The sequence below is a fragment of the Eucyclogobius newberryi genome, unplaced genomic scaffold, assembly GCF_026437365.1.
Source record: "Eucyclogobius newberryi isolate DKJ021-1_F unplaced genomic scaffold, fEucNew1.0.hap1 SCAF_3, whole genome shotgun sequence".
In the NCBI taxonomy this organism is placed as follows: domain Eukaryota; kingdom Metazoa; phylum Chordata; class Actinopteri; order Gobiiformes; family Gobiidae; genus Eucyclogobius; species Eucyclogobius newberryi.
The window spans coordinates 27357257-27374392 of NW_027315945.1; the positions used below are offsets into that span (position 1 = coordinate 27357257).

The following is a 17136-nucleotide window of genomic DNA, read 5'->3' on the forward strand; positions in this document are numbered from 1 at the left end:
ACAGATTCAAAGACTTTTATTGTAGATTATATTAGATACATGAACTCGCTTAGCAAAGAAATTAAATAAGTTAAAGTGATAAAATGAAGGAGGGAAGAAGTAAATGAAGCGTTGTTGCATGCACTGGTACGCAGATGCTCAGAAAGAGATTTGGACACACAAATCCACTTACATGAAATCAAAACAAGTAAAAACAATTAAACCTAACATACTGAACACATACAGTCGAGGCCTTCACAATTTAATTGGCTTAAATCTTCTCTAAAATAGATGATCTAATGATAAACTATATATTAGAGTACGGTAAGTTAAAATGATCACCTTTATGACGTCTCCCTGACTGCAAACTGCACCGAGGCTTTTTTTTTTCCCTCAGAGGGATGAACAAATTACAGTGATGTTTACAAGAGAAGCGTTTGATTGGATGATTTCAAATGTTTGGTAAACACATATCTCTTTCCCTGATATGTTCCCCATGTAATTAAGATCACTGAGTCAATCGAGTTAGTTTAATATACTGTACATACAAACAGTCGTTCACCCCTTGTTAAAACTTTCCGATTTCCAAATGTCTTTAGTCGCCTTACCTATTACACACTAGATTTATTGTCAAAGTAAAAGTCAGATTACACCCGATCCTCACACCTTTACATGCAGAAACTATTGTAGAATGACTTTTTTATGGTTACCGGCTGGACTGCTTTTGTTTGTCTAATCAAAGTTAAGCGGATGGCTATCGAAGTGAGTGAGCACGTGATTTTCAAACATCTTCTGATCACAGTCCAGAGGGAACTGCTCGCTGCACATGGGGCAGATTTTCCAGTGGCTTTCGACGTGCTCCTCAAACTTGCTCTGGTCGTAGTTGGGCGGGAAGATGACCTCGCACAGTGGACAGCGCTTCATGTCCATGCTGCACAAACGATAAGAGGAGAAAGTAGGGCGTTAACGAATAAAAGATGACGATGGGTGCAAACCAGGACCACGAGGGCAGTGCGAATAATCAAAGTTTAACCGAGATCGAGTCATTAAATTGAGAGGAATCGCCAATCCTGTGTCAGTAAAAGATCTGACATCAGAGGGAGAAATGTGACTACTTTTTATGTTAAATTGCAATCATTAAAAGTCTGAATTGTTTAAGTTTGTTTAACGGTCCTAATAAGTATCAACTTCTACAGCGGTCTGGTTCACTTCAGCTCCCGCAACGCTTTTGAGTGAGATGACTGGATAAGAGAATGCAGACACAGGTGAAAACGGCGATTATTTCTCACTAAACGCACTCGATTTGTGATAAACAACACTTAAGAAAACATTAGTTAAGTTTGGGTGACATCAGCTGCTCATGTAGTTGACCTGGAGCCGTTTTTGAAGCATGGAAACGCACACTGCCGTTAAAAGAAGTGTGCCAAAGCGCGCCAAAGCGAACCAGTCTAGGGGACCAGGGCCAGTCGAAGTGCGGCTGTAATACTGCGGAGGAGATGTGTTCTGCCTTTGAGAGACATCCAATAAACAGCTGTAATTGGATGGATTGCTGCCAGACGTGACAGAGAAATGATTTGCTGCGAGCTCGGGTCCCAGACAAAGCACGAGTACAAGTGGCTGGCCAGAAATTCACGCGTCCGGGCAGCTCTTCAAAACCCAAAACTCATTTAGCAATTTCCCTTGTGGATCGATAAAGTTGGAAGTCCATTATATATTTACGGAATCAATTGCGGTAATGTTTTAAAGTGGCAGTAGCAGTGATGTTCCACAGTTCCACAGCTGAAAGGTTACAGCACATGTGTAACTAGTGTAATAAAAAGCATCTGCCTTATTCAAAGTGGGTGGTCGTCTCCCTTGTGCAGAGCAGCACCAGAACAAACACTCAACACATGTTACAATGCACAGGTTTAGCCCGTGTGGGGCGCAGCAAACCGAGATGGCATTTATGAGAGCACGGGGTGTTACCTGGAATCAAAGCAGAAGGCGGTTTGTCCATCGTTTGTAAATGGGCTGGGTGTTTCGGCTGCTGCGGGCGGCTCATTGGTATTACCCTAAAAATAACAGACATTTTCTGATTAAAGCCAAAAAAAGGACGTGTTAAGATTTTTTTTTTTTTTTAATATTGTTGCCGTACATTGTTGTTGTCGTTCTGCTTTTCTGCAGAATCGTCGGGTCCCTCCGGGCGGCTGGGGTTGCGGGTTGGCTGAATACACACCACATTGCTGTCCCACGAGGGTGGTCCCACGGGGGGCAGTCTAAGAAGCTGCTCAGTGGAGAACTCCTCATCTGCCTCATCTACAGTGGAACAATACAGAATACAGCAAAACGTCACAAACAGTAGAGCTGGAAAAGTATCTTATCGGTTGTGTTCACGTTTTATTATTTGATGCTATCGTTGTTTCAGGGTGCGGCCTGTATAACTATGGGAAATTTATACTTTATTCTACACTCTTTAGGGTTTAAAGGCGGTATGGACGATTTTTCGGCGATTTGAGAACGCAGGCGGAAGTGCGCATGCGCCCTCCCCCGTGCGGACTGATACAACACACACGTGCGTTTGTTTATTAGCGCAACAGAGCGCATCGCATCGCTCGTCTCCCGTAGATTTCTGTCCACTTCTGCGTCAGCTCGAACTGTCTTTCTCCGTCTTCATTTTGCCCCGTACACTGAGGGAACTATATTATGATAGATCCATGCGCCTAGACACGCGGAAACGTGGGCACGAACCGCACGCGGCTGCAGGTGAGCGATAGGTGCGTTTTATGATTGATACGTGGCAGGACAAATGATTTATCCACGCCACGAGGAAATATGATAAAAAAATTTGCTGAAAGAAATCGTCCATACCACCTTTAATAATGGTACCACTGTTTAACTTTGTGTATAATGTTTTTTCCACTAAATCTCCAAAAAGTAAATAAATTTACAGTATTTTCCGGACTATAAGTCGCACCTTTTTTCATAGTTTTGGCCGGGGTGCAACTTAAACTTATATTTATACTTATATCTTATACTCCGTGTTATACTTATGTGATATTATTTGTTATTTTCACACTTGCAACCGAAATTCATACTCCAGTGCAATTTATATATGTTTTTTTCTTCTCCATTATGCATTTTTTGGCTGGTGCGACTTATACTCGGGTGCGACTTATAGTCCAGAAAATACGGTACTTAGAAATAGGGCAGTTTGACCTTTGCAGAAGAGTTTTAGAAATCATTGCAATTCCAACTGATCTTGCCGCTCTAAAACGCAGTGACTGAGCCAAAATGAAACATGCTTGGTGAAAGGACACTTGCCTTTAGGGTCTGAGATAGAGTATGGGTTCCCAAAGTGCAGCTTGCTGGGGCTCTGTGACACCAGCAGAGGCGTGGGGGCATCTTGGGCGTAAGGAACTGGGTACTGCAAGAATAAAGGCACTCCGGACTGCACGTTTTCCAGATTGGGTTTCTCATTAGCTGCCTGGTCTGCCTTTTTAGAGCTGCTGCTTTTATCCTGGGAAAAACAGACAGGCAAATTAAAATGCCAAACACTAAATCATGCGCGCCGGGATAATTACACGTTCTACTTTAAGAGGACGGCGCAATTAATTGAATTTTAAATGTGACTATTGCGCCAAACAATTACAACAACTTGAAATGAAGTATTCACAAAAGCTGGAATTGAATGTACAGTAAAATATCAATCACAAAACGATACTGGTAAACAATCATTCCTCTTCCTTTTCGACAACACATACCGGTAAATCATCGTTACAACTATTCACTACCCAAATACACGTCCTTCTGATTTCCAGTTTCCCTCTGCTTTTTATAAATATGAGATGGAAGAGACAGGACGTACACAACTACTACTTTCAGCCAACAACAGCCCTGAAGTCCTAGCGCTGCTTTTACACACACTGCTTAATTAACACCAAAACAGCTCATTTTCAAAGAGAATGAAGTGTTGTGTTTAAGTGATGTAAACAGCAGACGCCGATTTAATTTGCAGTCTGAACCTCAAATTGGGTCATTCTGCCGCTCTTAGCTGAACCAGTATTACCTCCGAGCAACATTTTAGGTCCCAGAAAACCTTAGTGTGGTTCAAAGTAATGTAATGGAAAAACAGAACTCGTTTACTTTGCGTCTTCAATTACAGGCTCATTAAACGGGCTCGAGTGGTAGTTGCAGAATGGCACTGAATTGCAGTTTTTCTTTGTGTGAATAGAGTCTATAAAGCCAGAAAATGAAAGCTGTCACAAACCCCCTCTGGTTTTTCCTTTGCTCTCACAACATGCGCTAGCGCATCTTTCAGTTCCTTCAGCTCACGTCCTTTTTCAGCGACCTGGCTCTGGGAAAACAGAAGAAATAATAGTGATGAAGTTCCTACTGGCGTTGAAAATGCACTAGGGCTGCCAGAGTTAGGAAATATACCTACGTACGATTATATTTTAATAGTAGGATTCTCTGAGTAATCAAACTGGTCCTGGAGCATAAACAGAACAGCTGAACTAATAAAAGAATCCCATGCATTTCAGAACGTTTGTTAAGGTTATAGTTTTACACGTGACCAGACAAGAGTACTTGTTTTACAGAGAAAACTAGGAACCACTTTATAATAAACTACACATTAATTTGCCTTAACAGAGCATGTACAAGACTTAATTCATGTTTATTAAGGATGACAGGCTTAGTAACTTCTTAATTAAGGTTAGGTGTTAGTTAAGTAATTACTAAGCTTGAATCATTCTTAATTAACCATTTGTTCAGTCTTTTCTAAGGAATAAGTGTAGTTATGATACAGTAAAGTGTTACAGGAAAGTACTTTATTATTACGTGCAACCGTTTGTTTAAATGACTATTTCGATTTGATTGCAGTGAAACTTGCAGCCCTAAAATGCAAACATAAAAAAGATTCATTTTGAGTAAATGATCAAAGCAAAATAACCCGTTTTAATCTCTACCAGACACGGAGCAAATATCTGCCTGATCTGAGCCAAGTGCAGCATTAACCAAGCAACTAGAGACAATGCCCGCGAGCCAAACCGCGCTTCTGTCCGGTCCCTGACATAAACAGCTGTAAAATATCATCCCCAGAAAGTCGTGCCTATAAACAGAGCGACTGTGCGGTGCTCCAGAGGAAAGACCGTCCAAAGCTTTATCTGAGAGCTAAAACAGTCTGAAGGCCTGCTCTGCTTTACACCCACACAAGAGCTTTGCTGGCATCCGGCGATCGGAGATATTCACCTTGTAGCGGTCCTCCTCTGCTGCCATCTGATGCTTCAGGTTCTCATTGACCTTCACCTGCTCTTTGAATTTCACTTCGACTTTAGTCAGCTCGTCCGCATACATACAACTCCGCTCTTTCTCCTCCTGCAACGCAAACAAATGAATGCAACAAAACGGATTCAAACTAACTTCAGAGGGAATTGGCAATTGTTTAGAGACATGTTCAGTTTGTACAATTCAACTTAGACATTCGAGGAAGCCCATCGAAATATCGATAGTAACATTAAAACTGAATAGAAATGTAAAAGCCAATCAAATCAATGCAGGCAGAACACAAAAAAATGACTGTAAATGCACCCACAGCTCCATAACGACATATGTTTACCATCAACATTTGCTTGCACTTCCTGTACTTGTCGTTCCTATCGGACGCCTCTCTGCTTATCCCCTTCAGTTTCTCTTGGATGATTGCCTCCAGCATCGGATCAGCTGAACCGGGGCTGCCTGTTGACACAAACGAACCAATAAATATCAGAAAGAAATGAATGGAAGATATAGTTAAGTAGCATGAAGTGTGTAAAGACTCCGTACCTGGGACAGATGTGTCTGGGCTCATTGTCAGGGGAATTGCCTCTTGTGCTGAGAATTTCTTTGGATCCTACGGGTTCAGAAAGGGGGAAATTAGATGTAAACTACAACTACAACAACTACTACAAACTACCGGTACTACACAATGTACGGTTGCTAATATTTGTGAATAGTCATAGCTGCTGCATGCAAGTTTTCTTAAGAGCTTATGTTTGGTTTACAATATGGTTTGTTTTGAAAAGGATGTACCTGGACTGTTTCAGGACTATTTTGTGGTCAGCAACATTTACGTTTATCATAATACTTCCTGTAGCAATATACTGCACTTTAAAATGTGTGGGTGGTACGGTCGTGTTGGTCAACAGTGAAACATACTCCTTGCTGGTCTGAGAGCCGGAGCACTTGTTTCTGCAGTCGCTGGCTCTCCTTGTATTTCTCTTTGTAGTGCTCCGCGGCCATGTGCAGGCGCAGCTTCAGGTCCTCCACTTCTCTCTGCAGCTCGGCCACCACAGTGGGGTCCACAGAGTCCTCTTCAGCTTTGGCCTGCTGTAGAGGTGGGCAAGAGTAACAGATGAAAACGTCATTTCAAAAAGGTAAAGTGCTTTTAATTTGGCCGTTTGAATCACTTCATTGTGCTGGCTATGTACTAGAGGAAGACCTATCGACTATGAAAGGAGAATAAGATAAGTTAAGATATGCCTTTATTTGTCCACACATGGGGAAATGTCGGTGTTGCAATGTAAGTAGATACAGAAGAGAAGAACAGATAACTTATTGGAAGTTTTAAAAAACACTCAACAGAAAAACTCTTATAAACAAATCTCCTATAGACAGAACCTCTCATATTCTTAATAAGGAATAGAGGGGGGGAAATAAAATAAAAAGAGAAAATAAAATAAAAAATAGCTAGTGTAAGACAAAATTATACTAATAATAGTGATAAAGTAAACACCCGTATTTACATCAGTTATATACACATGAATATGACATTATTGCGTATGAGTATGACAATAATTGCAAATGAATACGACGGTATTGCACATGATTAAGTCAGTATTGCACATGATTAAGTCAGTATTGCACATGATTAAGTCAGTATTGAACATGGTTAAGTCAGTATTGCACATGGTTAAGTCAGTATTGCACATGATTAAGTCAGTATTGCACATGATTAAGTCAGTATTGCACATGATTAAGTCAGTATTGCACATGATTAAGTCAGTATTGCACATGATTAAGTCAGTATTGCACATGATTAAGTCAGTATTGCACATGATTAAGTCAGTATTGCACATGGTTAAGTCAGTATTACACATGCTTAAGTCAATATTGCACATGCTTAAGTCAATATTGCACATGGGTATGACAGTATGCACGTGTTCAGGGCTAACAGTGTTTGTTGTAGAGTCTGACAGCAGCAGAAGGAAAGACCTGTGAAACGTCTCCTTCACACAGCGAGGGTGGATCAGTCCGTCACTGAAGCTGCTCTCCAGAGCGGACAGAGTGTCGTGTGTAGAGTATGAACGTAAATTAGAGATTGAAGAGAGCCGTTACATCCTCAAAGTCACATTACAAGCTTCGGCGTGACTTAATGATTGTCCTTACCGCTTCCTGCTTGAGCTCCGCCTTCAGCTGCTCCACCAGACGCTCCAGGCAGACGCACTTCGCCTGGACCTCAGTCTTGACCTGGCGTAGAGTGTCCACCTCCACCTTTAAGTGGTACACCTCAGACATGGTGCGGTCCCGGGCGCTCGAGGCGTCTCTCAACTCGGCCGACAGTAAAGTGGACTGCTGCTGATTGGCCAGAAGCTGGTCCTCTTTCTGTCGCAGCTGCTCCTTCAGGGCTTTCATGTCACTCTATAAAAGACATTAGACTTTTAGCTCAAATATGACACAATGGGCAATACCACTGATGCTACACAATATAACGCAATTGAATTATAAGAAGTGCAATTATCATATCATAAAGACTGCAATTATTTAGGTAATAGAATGTCATCTGCAAATAACAAGATATATCTATACAAGCCCTAAATACCAGCCTAACTAATTTGTCTTCATGGTTGTACTTTACTTTACAGCACAGAGGCTAAAACATCTGATTAGATTAGACCTTTATGATTAATTAAATGATATGTAAACCACAAAATCAGATGTGAATAATCAGTGGGATCATGAGCAGAAAGAAATCTGATGCTTTTGTTTGTTTGTTTACATTTAAACAATCTTTTGATTTAGATTTTGAGTTGGCACATAACCACAGTAATAGCATGTTAATAGTGCCATTTCTACAGTCACATTTGGTTATTATTCTTCCCATGAGTAATTACTATGATTTTATCATAATTACACCATTAGTTACCATGCTACTTCCTATTACCAGGCTAGTACTGTGCTACATTTCACTATAGCTATATATGTAGCATTTCTTCCGTACCAGTGGTGGGACTTTGGCCAGGATTTCCCTGTACTGCTTCTCCTTGTCGGCGAGACAAGCCTGAAGCCGCCCCACTTCCTCTTTGAACTGTGCTATGGTGTTTTCCTTGTTTACATCCACAGACTTCAACATCTGCAGCTCCGCGCTCAGTTTAGTGTTCTCCAGCTCGCGATTCTTCAGGTGAATCTATTTGACATAAACACAGAGTCAGGCTTAACTCAAGACAAAAACTCAAAGATTCAATTGTTAATCATATTGTGGACCTTGTAGAGCTCCTTTTCATCCCTTTCGTTCTTAAGGTGCAATTCCAGTCCCTCCTTCTCTGTTGTGAGTTTCTTGACTCTGTCTCTGAGGCTAGTGACATATTAAATAATTCAGATTAGTATCACCACAGCGAGAAAGATTTAGGGTAATTTGATCTCATTTAAATAATGACCTGTCCAGTTCGGTCTCCTTTTGCAAGCCTTTTTGTGTGACACCAATCAGATCTTCTTCCAGCTGAATGACTCTGGACGTGGCCTCCTCAAGCCTTCTCTTCACTTCCTCTTTCTCTTCTTGCAGGGCCTGGGAGGAATTCTGGATTTCCTGGAGCGACAACAAAATTAACAAAAAGATAAATTAGTTTTGCCTTCAGATTTGAAAAGGATCAAAATAATTAGTACTTTACAATTTAAAAGGTTCACTATGTAACTTCATCTAGAGGAGGGCCCACCACCTGCTTAATGTTTCCATGGAGATCTCATTGATTTGCTTTGAATAGTTCCAGTTTTGTTCTGATTTAGGTTTGGTCCTGTTCTAGTCCTGGTTTAGTTACGAGTTTAATCCCAGTTTTGTTCCGAAGTAGGTTCGGTCCTGTTCTAGTCCTGGTTTAGTTACGAGTTTAATCCCAGTTTTGTTTCGAAGTAGGTTCGGTCCTGTTCTAGTCCTGGTTTAGTTACGAGTTTAATCCCAGTTTTGTTCTGATGTAGGTTCGGTCCTGTTCTAGTCCTGGTTTAGTTACGAGTTTAATCCCAGTTTTTTTCTGATGTAGGCTTGGTCCTGTTCTAATCCCAGTTCAGTCCCAATGTTACATCTGTGAGCAAAGCCAAAAATATGGTTTGAAGAAATTGTGTGTTTTTAATCTGCATCTTGATCTTGCCACTAGGAGGTGCTGACTGACCGTTTTGATTTGTGTACATTTTTGCAGTGGAAACAGATGATTTGGTTGGACTCGGCTGTCCTCACCTGGGTCTCTCTCTTGAGCTGGGCGAAGCTCTCCTTCTCGTGCTCACACTCTTTGAACAGAGCCTCTTTCTCCACCTCCAGCTGCTCCTTCTGTTTCTGCAGGACGGTCATGTTTTTCACCAGCTCTTCCTTTTCCCTCTGCATCTCCTCCATCTTTTGCTACAAAGATATATAAAAATATATAATCATTTATCATCTTTAAATCAGTATAATCAGGGCTTGACATCTTTTGTTCACTGGCCACTGTGTGTATTTTTTCAAAGGTTACAACTACATTGCAGCTAAAACTGGAACATTTACAGAACTTATCTTTAATGTACATTGTCCCAGTTAAAATATATAAATAAATTAAAACTTCACACAATTACGGCAGATGACTTGGGCGTGAGCTAGCTCCGAGCGAGCCCACCAGCCCCCCCCCGCGCCCTCCGGCCGCACTAAAGTTCGGCGTGTCGTCGGTACACGTTTATATACACGTTTATATGAAAGAGGAGCTTCACGAACGATCGGGACACGCACTGGAATCGCTTTAAATTAACTTGTTTTGACTTTATTCGGCTGGATTGAGTGTTTTCGTCGTGTCGTTGCGATGTGTTTTGGCTCTGAGTCCCCCGGCTCCGGCCCCGCCCCCCGGCTCCGGCCCCGCCCCCCGGCTCCGGCCCCGCCCCCCGGCTCCGGCCCCGCCCCCCGGCTCCGGCCCAGCCCCGGCCCCGCCCCCCGGCCGGCGCCGTACCGCGTTTACACAAAGGAGGAACTCATGAAACTGCAGAGAACAGTCGTCTTACCCGGAGATCGCCACGTTATCCCGTCGCAATACTGACCTAACCTAATACTGATGTGCAATTCTGTCGTATGTGCAATTGCTGTTGGAATTCATGTGCAATTCATGTGCAATTACTGTGAAATTCATGTGCAATCTATGTGCTGTCGTGACACATATTCATGTGCAATTACTGTCGGGATCACATGCAATGGTATTTATTTATTTATTTGTCTATGGGAGTTTTTGTTTATAGGAGATCTTCTACTGAAAGTGTTTTTCAGACTTCCTATAAGTGATCTGTTCTTCTGTATCTACCTCTGTATCTACCTGCGTTGCACCAATGAAATTTCCCTATGTGGGACAATAAAGGAATATCTTATCTTATCTTATCTTATAATTTGTCCACAAAATCACACAAATCCTTCATTTTTGCTCTAAAAATTTATGTAAAATGTTATGTTATGCAAAATGTATTGTATGGAAAGGGATGAAATATTACAAACAACGTCTTAAATAAGTACATTATAGCAGAAGAAGGTTAGGGGGTCTAAAGGTACATTTCAGCCGATCAAAGAAGCCTGGTGTGTAAGGGCCAAAAGGAAAATGTACCATCCGGCTGCTTGTTTTAATGTCAAGGCCTGTTCATCATTGATACTCTGAAAGGCGTTCGTACCTCCAGGAACCCGGCTTTGGTGGTGACGACCAGGATGTCCGAGTTGCACTCATCCTCTACAGTGAGCAGCTCTTCCTCTGTGGGGCTGTTGGCGCGGAACAGGAACGGTGTGCTGGCCCCCCGGATCTCGCCTTTGTGCGTCACGTAACAGAACTGGTAAAACTCGCAGTCGTCGTTGGGCACATAATATCCTGCAAGGACATAAAACGGACTGTAATCTAAAAGGAAATATACAGCACAAATTATTCTGAGCTTTTATAATTACGAAAGGATCTGATAACGCACTACAATAACTGCAGCTTAAGTTTGAACAAACAAATTTATAGTGAACAAATGGTATATTATGAAACATTCAGGAGTAGTAACTACTTAATTAATACCCAAACCCGAACATCTTAAGTAGTTACTAAGCCTATAGTTGATTATGAATTCAGTCTTTGTTCATTCTTTATTAAGGATAACTAACTGTAGTTATTATACAGTGGTAACAGGAGATTTATTGCCAAAAAGCACAGAATTTACAAACCAAAAACATACTCATTATCTTAAGAAAACTAGTTTTGAACCAGATCATAGCTCATAAGTAATATCCATCTACAGTGATTTATTAATTTATGCTCTTGAGCCACTTTTCAGTATATGAGAAGAAATAAAACGCCAGCTCAAAATGTCATAAACACCAACATAAAATAAAATGGAGAAGATTTTTATTTGATTTAGTTTCCCTCATGCAGTATAAAAAGTTTAACAAGCCTCCAAGTGATCCTCTGACATGCCGTTATTAAAAGGTGTCAAAGTTAAATAAAACTATGGTATGATCTTACCCTGAAAGACCACGGTTCTGTTAACTGCGGTGCCGTCCACATAGTTCTCCGGCAGAGGCGACCACAAGAATGTGTAATAGTCCCTCGCGGTGCTCCAGCCGACCTGCGAGACACACACACGTATTCAGAAGCTCCCACCACAGCAGCACAAGAAAACAACAAAGAAGGATTAATCAGGCCTTAATTAACTTTATTAATACCTACAGGAACAAATATGTATTTAATATGTCCTCAGCGCTCGAGTGAGTGGAAGCGTGCCTTTAGTTTATATTTATTACTTATGTTTTACTTTTAATAAAACATCAGAGATTTCAACCATGAAGGCAAAAGTAATCCTTATTTTCATTTAATATAATTTATGGCATAGAATGTCACCTATTGCCTTCATGTAAGAAGTCATTTTTATTTCAGCAGTTATTTTAAAGAAATGTTGATGACTATGCACTGTCCCTGAAATAAATAGATTAATTACTAGTTTTAATGTGTTTATCATAATACAATTTTTTTGCTCAGATTGTTTTGATTATTTTTTCTGCCACATTTGTATTCACTTACCTCATATTTTATCAAAATGTTATAGTGTTTAAAAGATGGTTCTGTTACACTATTGTGCTACTGTGTTCAAGTAATTTTCCTCATGGATCCATAAATTCACATTATTTGTACACAAAAAAACAGCTTAAAAATTTGAACAAAAAACAAACGTGACTTTATGTATGTAATTTATGGCTTTTGCTCGTGTGGTTCTTCAACATGTCCGATTGAGGAAACTGAGTCACAACTCATGTTTTACAGGAAGAGCAAAATAGGTGAAAATTTTATACACACGCAACTTGAAAATGAAAGCGAAATGTAATTATATGTATTTTATGTGTTGTTAACTGATGGGGGAGCACAGAAAATACATCCATAACTTGGGCCTGGAGCCATAAAACTGTCAAACTAAATTAAAGTCAAGTCGTGCAGGCTGGTTTTGAGTGTGTTCAGGCAAACACAAGTATCCACAACACGCCCAGTCATCCAGCGCCACAAACTGCTCCTTCAACAAACTGTGTTCAGCCTGTCACGAAGCACAATCATTACTGTATTCTCAACTATATTTTTGGGTCAATATTTATCTTATGGACATTTTAATTACACTACTAGGGAACTTATTCCTTTTATTTTACAATGATCAAGTTTGAGCTGTAAAAGGTTTAATTAATAACATCACTCTAGACTTTTAAAGTTTTCTTTTTGTGCTGTTTGTTTATTGCAACATATGAATCAAGAAAAGGGTTGTGTCAGTGGCAGAAAGTGAATTCATTATTAATTTATTGATTTATTATATTATTAATCAATGTATTTATTATTTGCACTATTATGTACTATTATTATGGCAAAAGATCATAATTAAAATTAAGATTATTTCATTGTTTACTGCTGTCAAAATTATTAACCCAATATTAAGTATTAATGCAAAGTAAAGTTTTGTGACACTTTGTTTCAAAAGCCTATGTAGATTACAAAAGTAGCTTTGCTCCAGTTTTTGAGAGGCAGGACGAGATTTCTTTCTGAATCTGAACATAAGTTAATTAATTGTATTTTGGATGACAACATTTTTGTAATACATTATATATTGTAACAATTGAAACTATGGCATATACATTGGATTAATTGCACAGCCTCACATATCACACTTCAAAATGTGTTGATGTGACCTAACTGTGTGCCATTTAGTGTTGAACCCCACCATAAATGTAGATTTGTTATTAAAAACGTGATATTCAGTAAAACCTTTCCACACTACCAGTAAATTGTGTGTGTTGTGAGTAAGAGACAACCAGTTGCTGCCAACGAGGTTCCAGCCCAAAGCTGTTAGCCACAGGAAGCAATTAAAACATGCACCTAGTTAGTAAGTGTCATTAGTGAGCGCTGGCCTTCACCAGCCCACTCTTTAAAAGGTGCTGCTGAGGGGAGCAGGAAGGAGGAGAGGAGGAAGGAGAGGAGGAAGAGGAGCTCTTTCACTTAGTTAAAACCCTCTGGAAACACATGTGTTCAGAGGAGTGGCATTAAGAACTGACAGATCACAACAAGCTCTTTCTATAGCACTTCCTGGCCACAAAAAAGAGACTGAAGTAGAAGTTGGAAATATATCAACAGATCCATAATATTGAGAATGTAATTTTGACGACATGTCCTTTTTGAATAATGGGCATAGCATCATTGTATTGTATATTCAAATATCTCAAAGGGAAACAAAAAGTGATGATTGTAAGAAAAAGTAAAATACATGCACTTATGTGGTCAATTTTACTGATACTTAAAGGTTCGTCTCAAGCATTTAAAACATATTTCAGTAGAGGTGCCAAGATATTTTAAAGTAGTTTATTTTACTTAATTTAATAGCAAAAATATTAAGATTTGTATCATATTTTGTGAAAATAGATATGCGTGTGTAATTAGACCAAATATTTTAAACAAAATATGAACTGCAAAATTAACATTGAAAGTGCAAAAATGTTGCCTTATTCCCTATTCCTTTAGGTGTCAGGGTTAGCTGTCAGCTGTCTTAAATAATACACTTCCAATTGTACATATCCCTAAAACAACAATTATGATATCTCCCACTTCTAAACATAACGCATTTTAATCTGATCCTGTTACATCCGAGCAAACAAACACATAAGTTAGCTACAGTTTGCATACACCGCCCTCCCCTAGTTTGCATTTGTTCATCGTTACAACATGAAGTCTTGCTACTAAGCCATTCATCTGTCGCCACTGTTCAAAGTATTCACATAATTTATGATACAACAAACAGACACAGCGCTTTTCAACACTCAAGACACTGAATACAGAGGAAATCTGAAGCTGTGGTGCCACGTCATGCTTCCCTTTAGGCTATAAACAGAGTGGAATGGCATTCATCCTCGACAATGTGCTGGATCCAAAGTGCCAACAGCCTGGGCACATGATCAGATCCACCTTCGTGCCGTGTACACGGTAGACTTTTTAATAGTTTGCATAGTTGCATTTCATATTTTGTCAAAAAAAAAATACAATATAACACTAAAACAACATCGGCAACATTTAAATAAATTAGAAAACCCAATCATTAGATCTGACTTTTGGTTTGTGTTTAAACCTTGTACACGCACATAAGAAATCTGATATACCAAATGATCGGTTGGACTAATATTATCTTCTACAGTCTTAAACATTTTGATTTGTCTTTGCTTTATAAGTTTGTCCTTTTCTGTATTTGTTAACTAATACACAGAAAGATTACTAACATCAAATATACTGCTAATAATCTAATATGTCCATAAATCAGACAATGATCTGATATTTTGTGTGTCATTGTGACCGCTCTACTAAAGGAAAAGACAACAATCCTGGATCATGACTTGGCAAAAGTCTATGCAGAAAGCTTCTCCATTTTGAAATTCTATACATTTGATCATCTTGAAATCTAATATCAAATCAATTGCAAATTCCCAAGCTGCTCAAGTGAATTTACATTGGGAAGGTTGATATGAGCTACTAAACTAATAAAGAATCATATTCTTTTCAGAACATATAGAGGTCTAAGATACAAAGTTAGCAGGTTTTAAACGTAATGAGATTGGACAATCGCACTTTCAAGTGAAAGAGCTCATTTATTTCTCCGGATTTGTTGAAAAAGCAGTGCTCGTCACAGGCTTGAGTTCAGACATATTTCTGGTCATATTATTGGTCAATCATGCCAAATATAATGCACATAACCAGACTAAAGACTTACTAAAAATGTGAGACTTTAGTCTTAAATTCTATGCATGCCTATCCTATTATATATTGTAGACGTATTCATTATATACTGTAGACTTATTCACTTCTAAAGAATAAAGTCTAAAGAATAAAGTCTGAAGAATAAAGTCTGAAGAATAAAGTCTGAAGAATAAAGTCTGAAGAATAAAGTCTGGCGGTAATATAACACATACCAGCTGCCGTAAAACACCAAAGAAGACTTATTCATTTGTTTTGCCCTGAATTGCTTTATGTTTCCCCAAATATCTGCACAGTTTAGGAAGACATAAGTAGCAGCAATACAAACATTAGTTTTGGTGATGGTGATCATACCGTGGAAATTTCATACCATCTCAATCAATCAGCACATGCATACGTTACATGTACAGTTGACAATTGAATATTAGAAATAAGCAAAACTGCTCAAATTACATAATTACCTTGAAGATGCCGACCCAGTCCTTGGGGTGTGGCTTGATAAACTGGGTGAGTGTATAGTGACACTCCAATGCTGCGTGGGGCAGATAACTCTTGCCCACATTCTGGAAGATCACATGGGCAAAGTTTGAGGTGTCCATGGTGTTTCCAATCAAAGGTCTGTCTGAGAACAGGGCCATGAATCATTCAGCAGCAACTACAAAAGAGTGATTTCACAATTTAGAGGAGTGACATGTTTCTTTCGCAGATTGTCAACAATAAGTATTTACAGTCATACCACAGTCAAAAAGGATTATAGTGAAATATTTCAGCAACATGGAAAGACTTATTTAAACGAGGTGTGAACCGTTTACGTAGTCAACAAAAGTTATAACGCTGATGCCATTGTTTAGTAACTATAACAACGACGTGAGGCCTAAAGTGATTAAGTGTTGTAGCTAAGTTAGCACAGTGGCTAACAATGTCCACGTTTAATAACTCTCTAATATGCAATGTAACCAAATAAGTACACATTCAATCACAATTAAAGATCGTACTCACCTATATAAACAATACTTAAAAGGTTAAAGTTGATGTGTTGATTTGATAAGGTAAAACAATCCCGAAAAGGATGAGCTAATCTAATCTAATGACAAGGTTAGCCACCGTAGTTAGGCTAGGCTAGGCTTTGTGACGCTAAAAACACGCGTCAAATCAGTAAATTGTCGCGAACTGGCGTGTTAAGTGATACATAAATATAAATAAAGTTCAAACATACCAAGATGCCATGTTAAGGTGCCGTCACAGTGCAAACGTGTAATAAAACAGTTGTTGACGCAGTTCAGTGCTTTCCCCTTTACCCTCTTCCTGTAATAATAACAACATTGCGTCACTTCCTGGAGGGTGGTTTTTGGGAATCCCACTCGGTTTAGAGTTTTGCTCACATCATTTTGTGTTTTTTCCACTACATGTAACGTAGACATGTGTCCACATAAAAAGAAACACAAACAAAAAATGGGGTCATGTCTTTAAAATAAAATCGTCTCATGTCGGGGCCAAAAGAAGTCTAAGACAGATCTAATCAAGCCAGCCAGCTTGATTTATAAAAACAGACTCAACTCCATATTAATGAAGTTGTCATACCTCTCTGTTTGAAGCAAGTGGTTGCCAATATTTTTGTCTTGAGTAACCTTTATCTCAGGTACTGGGCAAATATTGTTCTTATAGTTTTAGTCTATTTTGTTATTATTAT

At 39.3% G+C, this 17136-nt stretch overlaps 1 protein-coding gene across 4 annotated transcripts; it reads right to left on the reverse strand.

Moving 5' to 3' along the window:
- Position 1: 1 nt before the first annotated feature.
- On the reverse strand, positions 2-16815 carry tax1bp1b (Tax1 (human T-cell leukemia virus type I) binding protein 1b). Of its 4 annotated transcripts, none has more exons than XM_072461123.1 (18): positions 16663-16815; positions 15908-16101; positions 11700-11802; positions 10876-11066; positions 9440-9598; positions 8652-8791; positions 8479-8569; positions 8216-8401; positions 7384-7635; positions 6154-6324; positions 5782-5848; positions 5576-5694; positions 5209-5334; positions 4226-4312; positions 3280-3475; positions 2114-2274; positions 1945-2030; positions 2-910 (listed from the first exon to the last, which is right to left on the reverse strand). In XM_072461123.1, the coding sequence occupies exons 2-18, from the start codon at positions 16082-16084 to the stop codon at positions 712-714; spliced, it is 2511 nt and encodes an 836-aa protein (XP_072317224.1). In that variant the 5' UTR covers positions 16085-16101; positions 16663-16815; the 3' UTR covers positions 2-711. The 4 variants fall into 4 exon arrangements, with proteins under 4 accessions (XP_072317224.1, XP_072317223.1, XP_072317222.1 ...); XM_072461122.1 differs by having other exon boundaries at positions 6154-6321; positions 8652-8800; XM_072461121.1 differs by having other exon boundaries at positions 8652-8800.
- Between the last annotated feature and the right edge of the window lie 321 nt (positions 16816-17136).

Excerpts from the sequence above, each read along its gene's own strand:
- tax1bp1b (XM_072461121.1), bottom strand. The coding sequence starts at position 16,084 with ATGGCCCTGTTCTCAGACAGACCTTTGATTGGAAACACCATGGACACC. Across the intron at positions 9,599-10,875 it reads CCAAAGCCGGGTTCCTGGAG|CAAAAGATGGAGGAGATGCA; the intron begins GTACGAACGCCT and ends ATATCTTTGTAG. Across the intron at positions 8,570-8,651 it reads AAGGAGACCGAACTGGACAG|CCTCAGAGACAGAGTCAAGA; the intron begins GTCATTATTTAA and ends ATATGTCACTAG.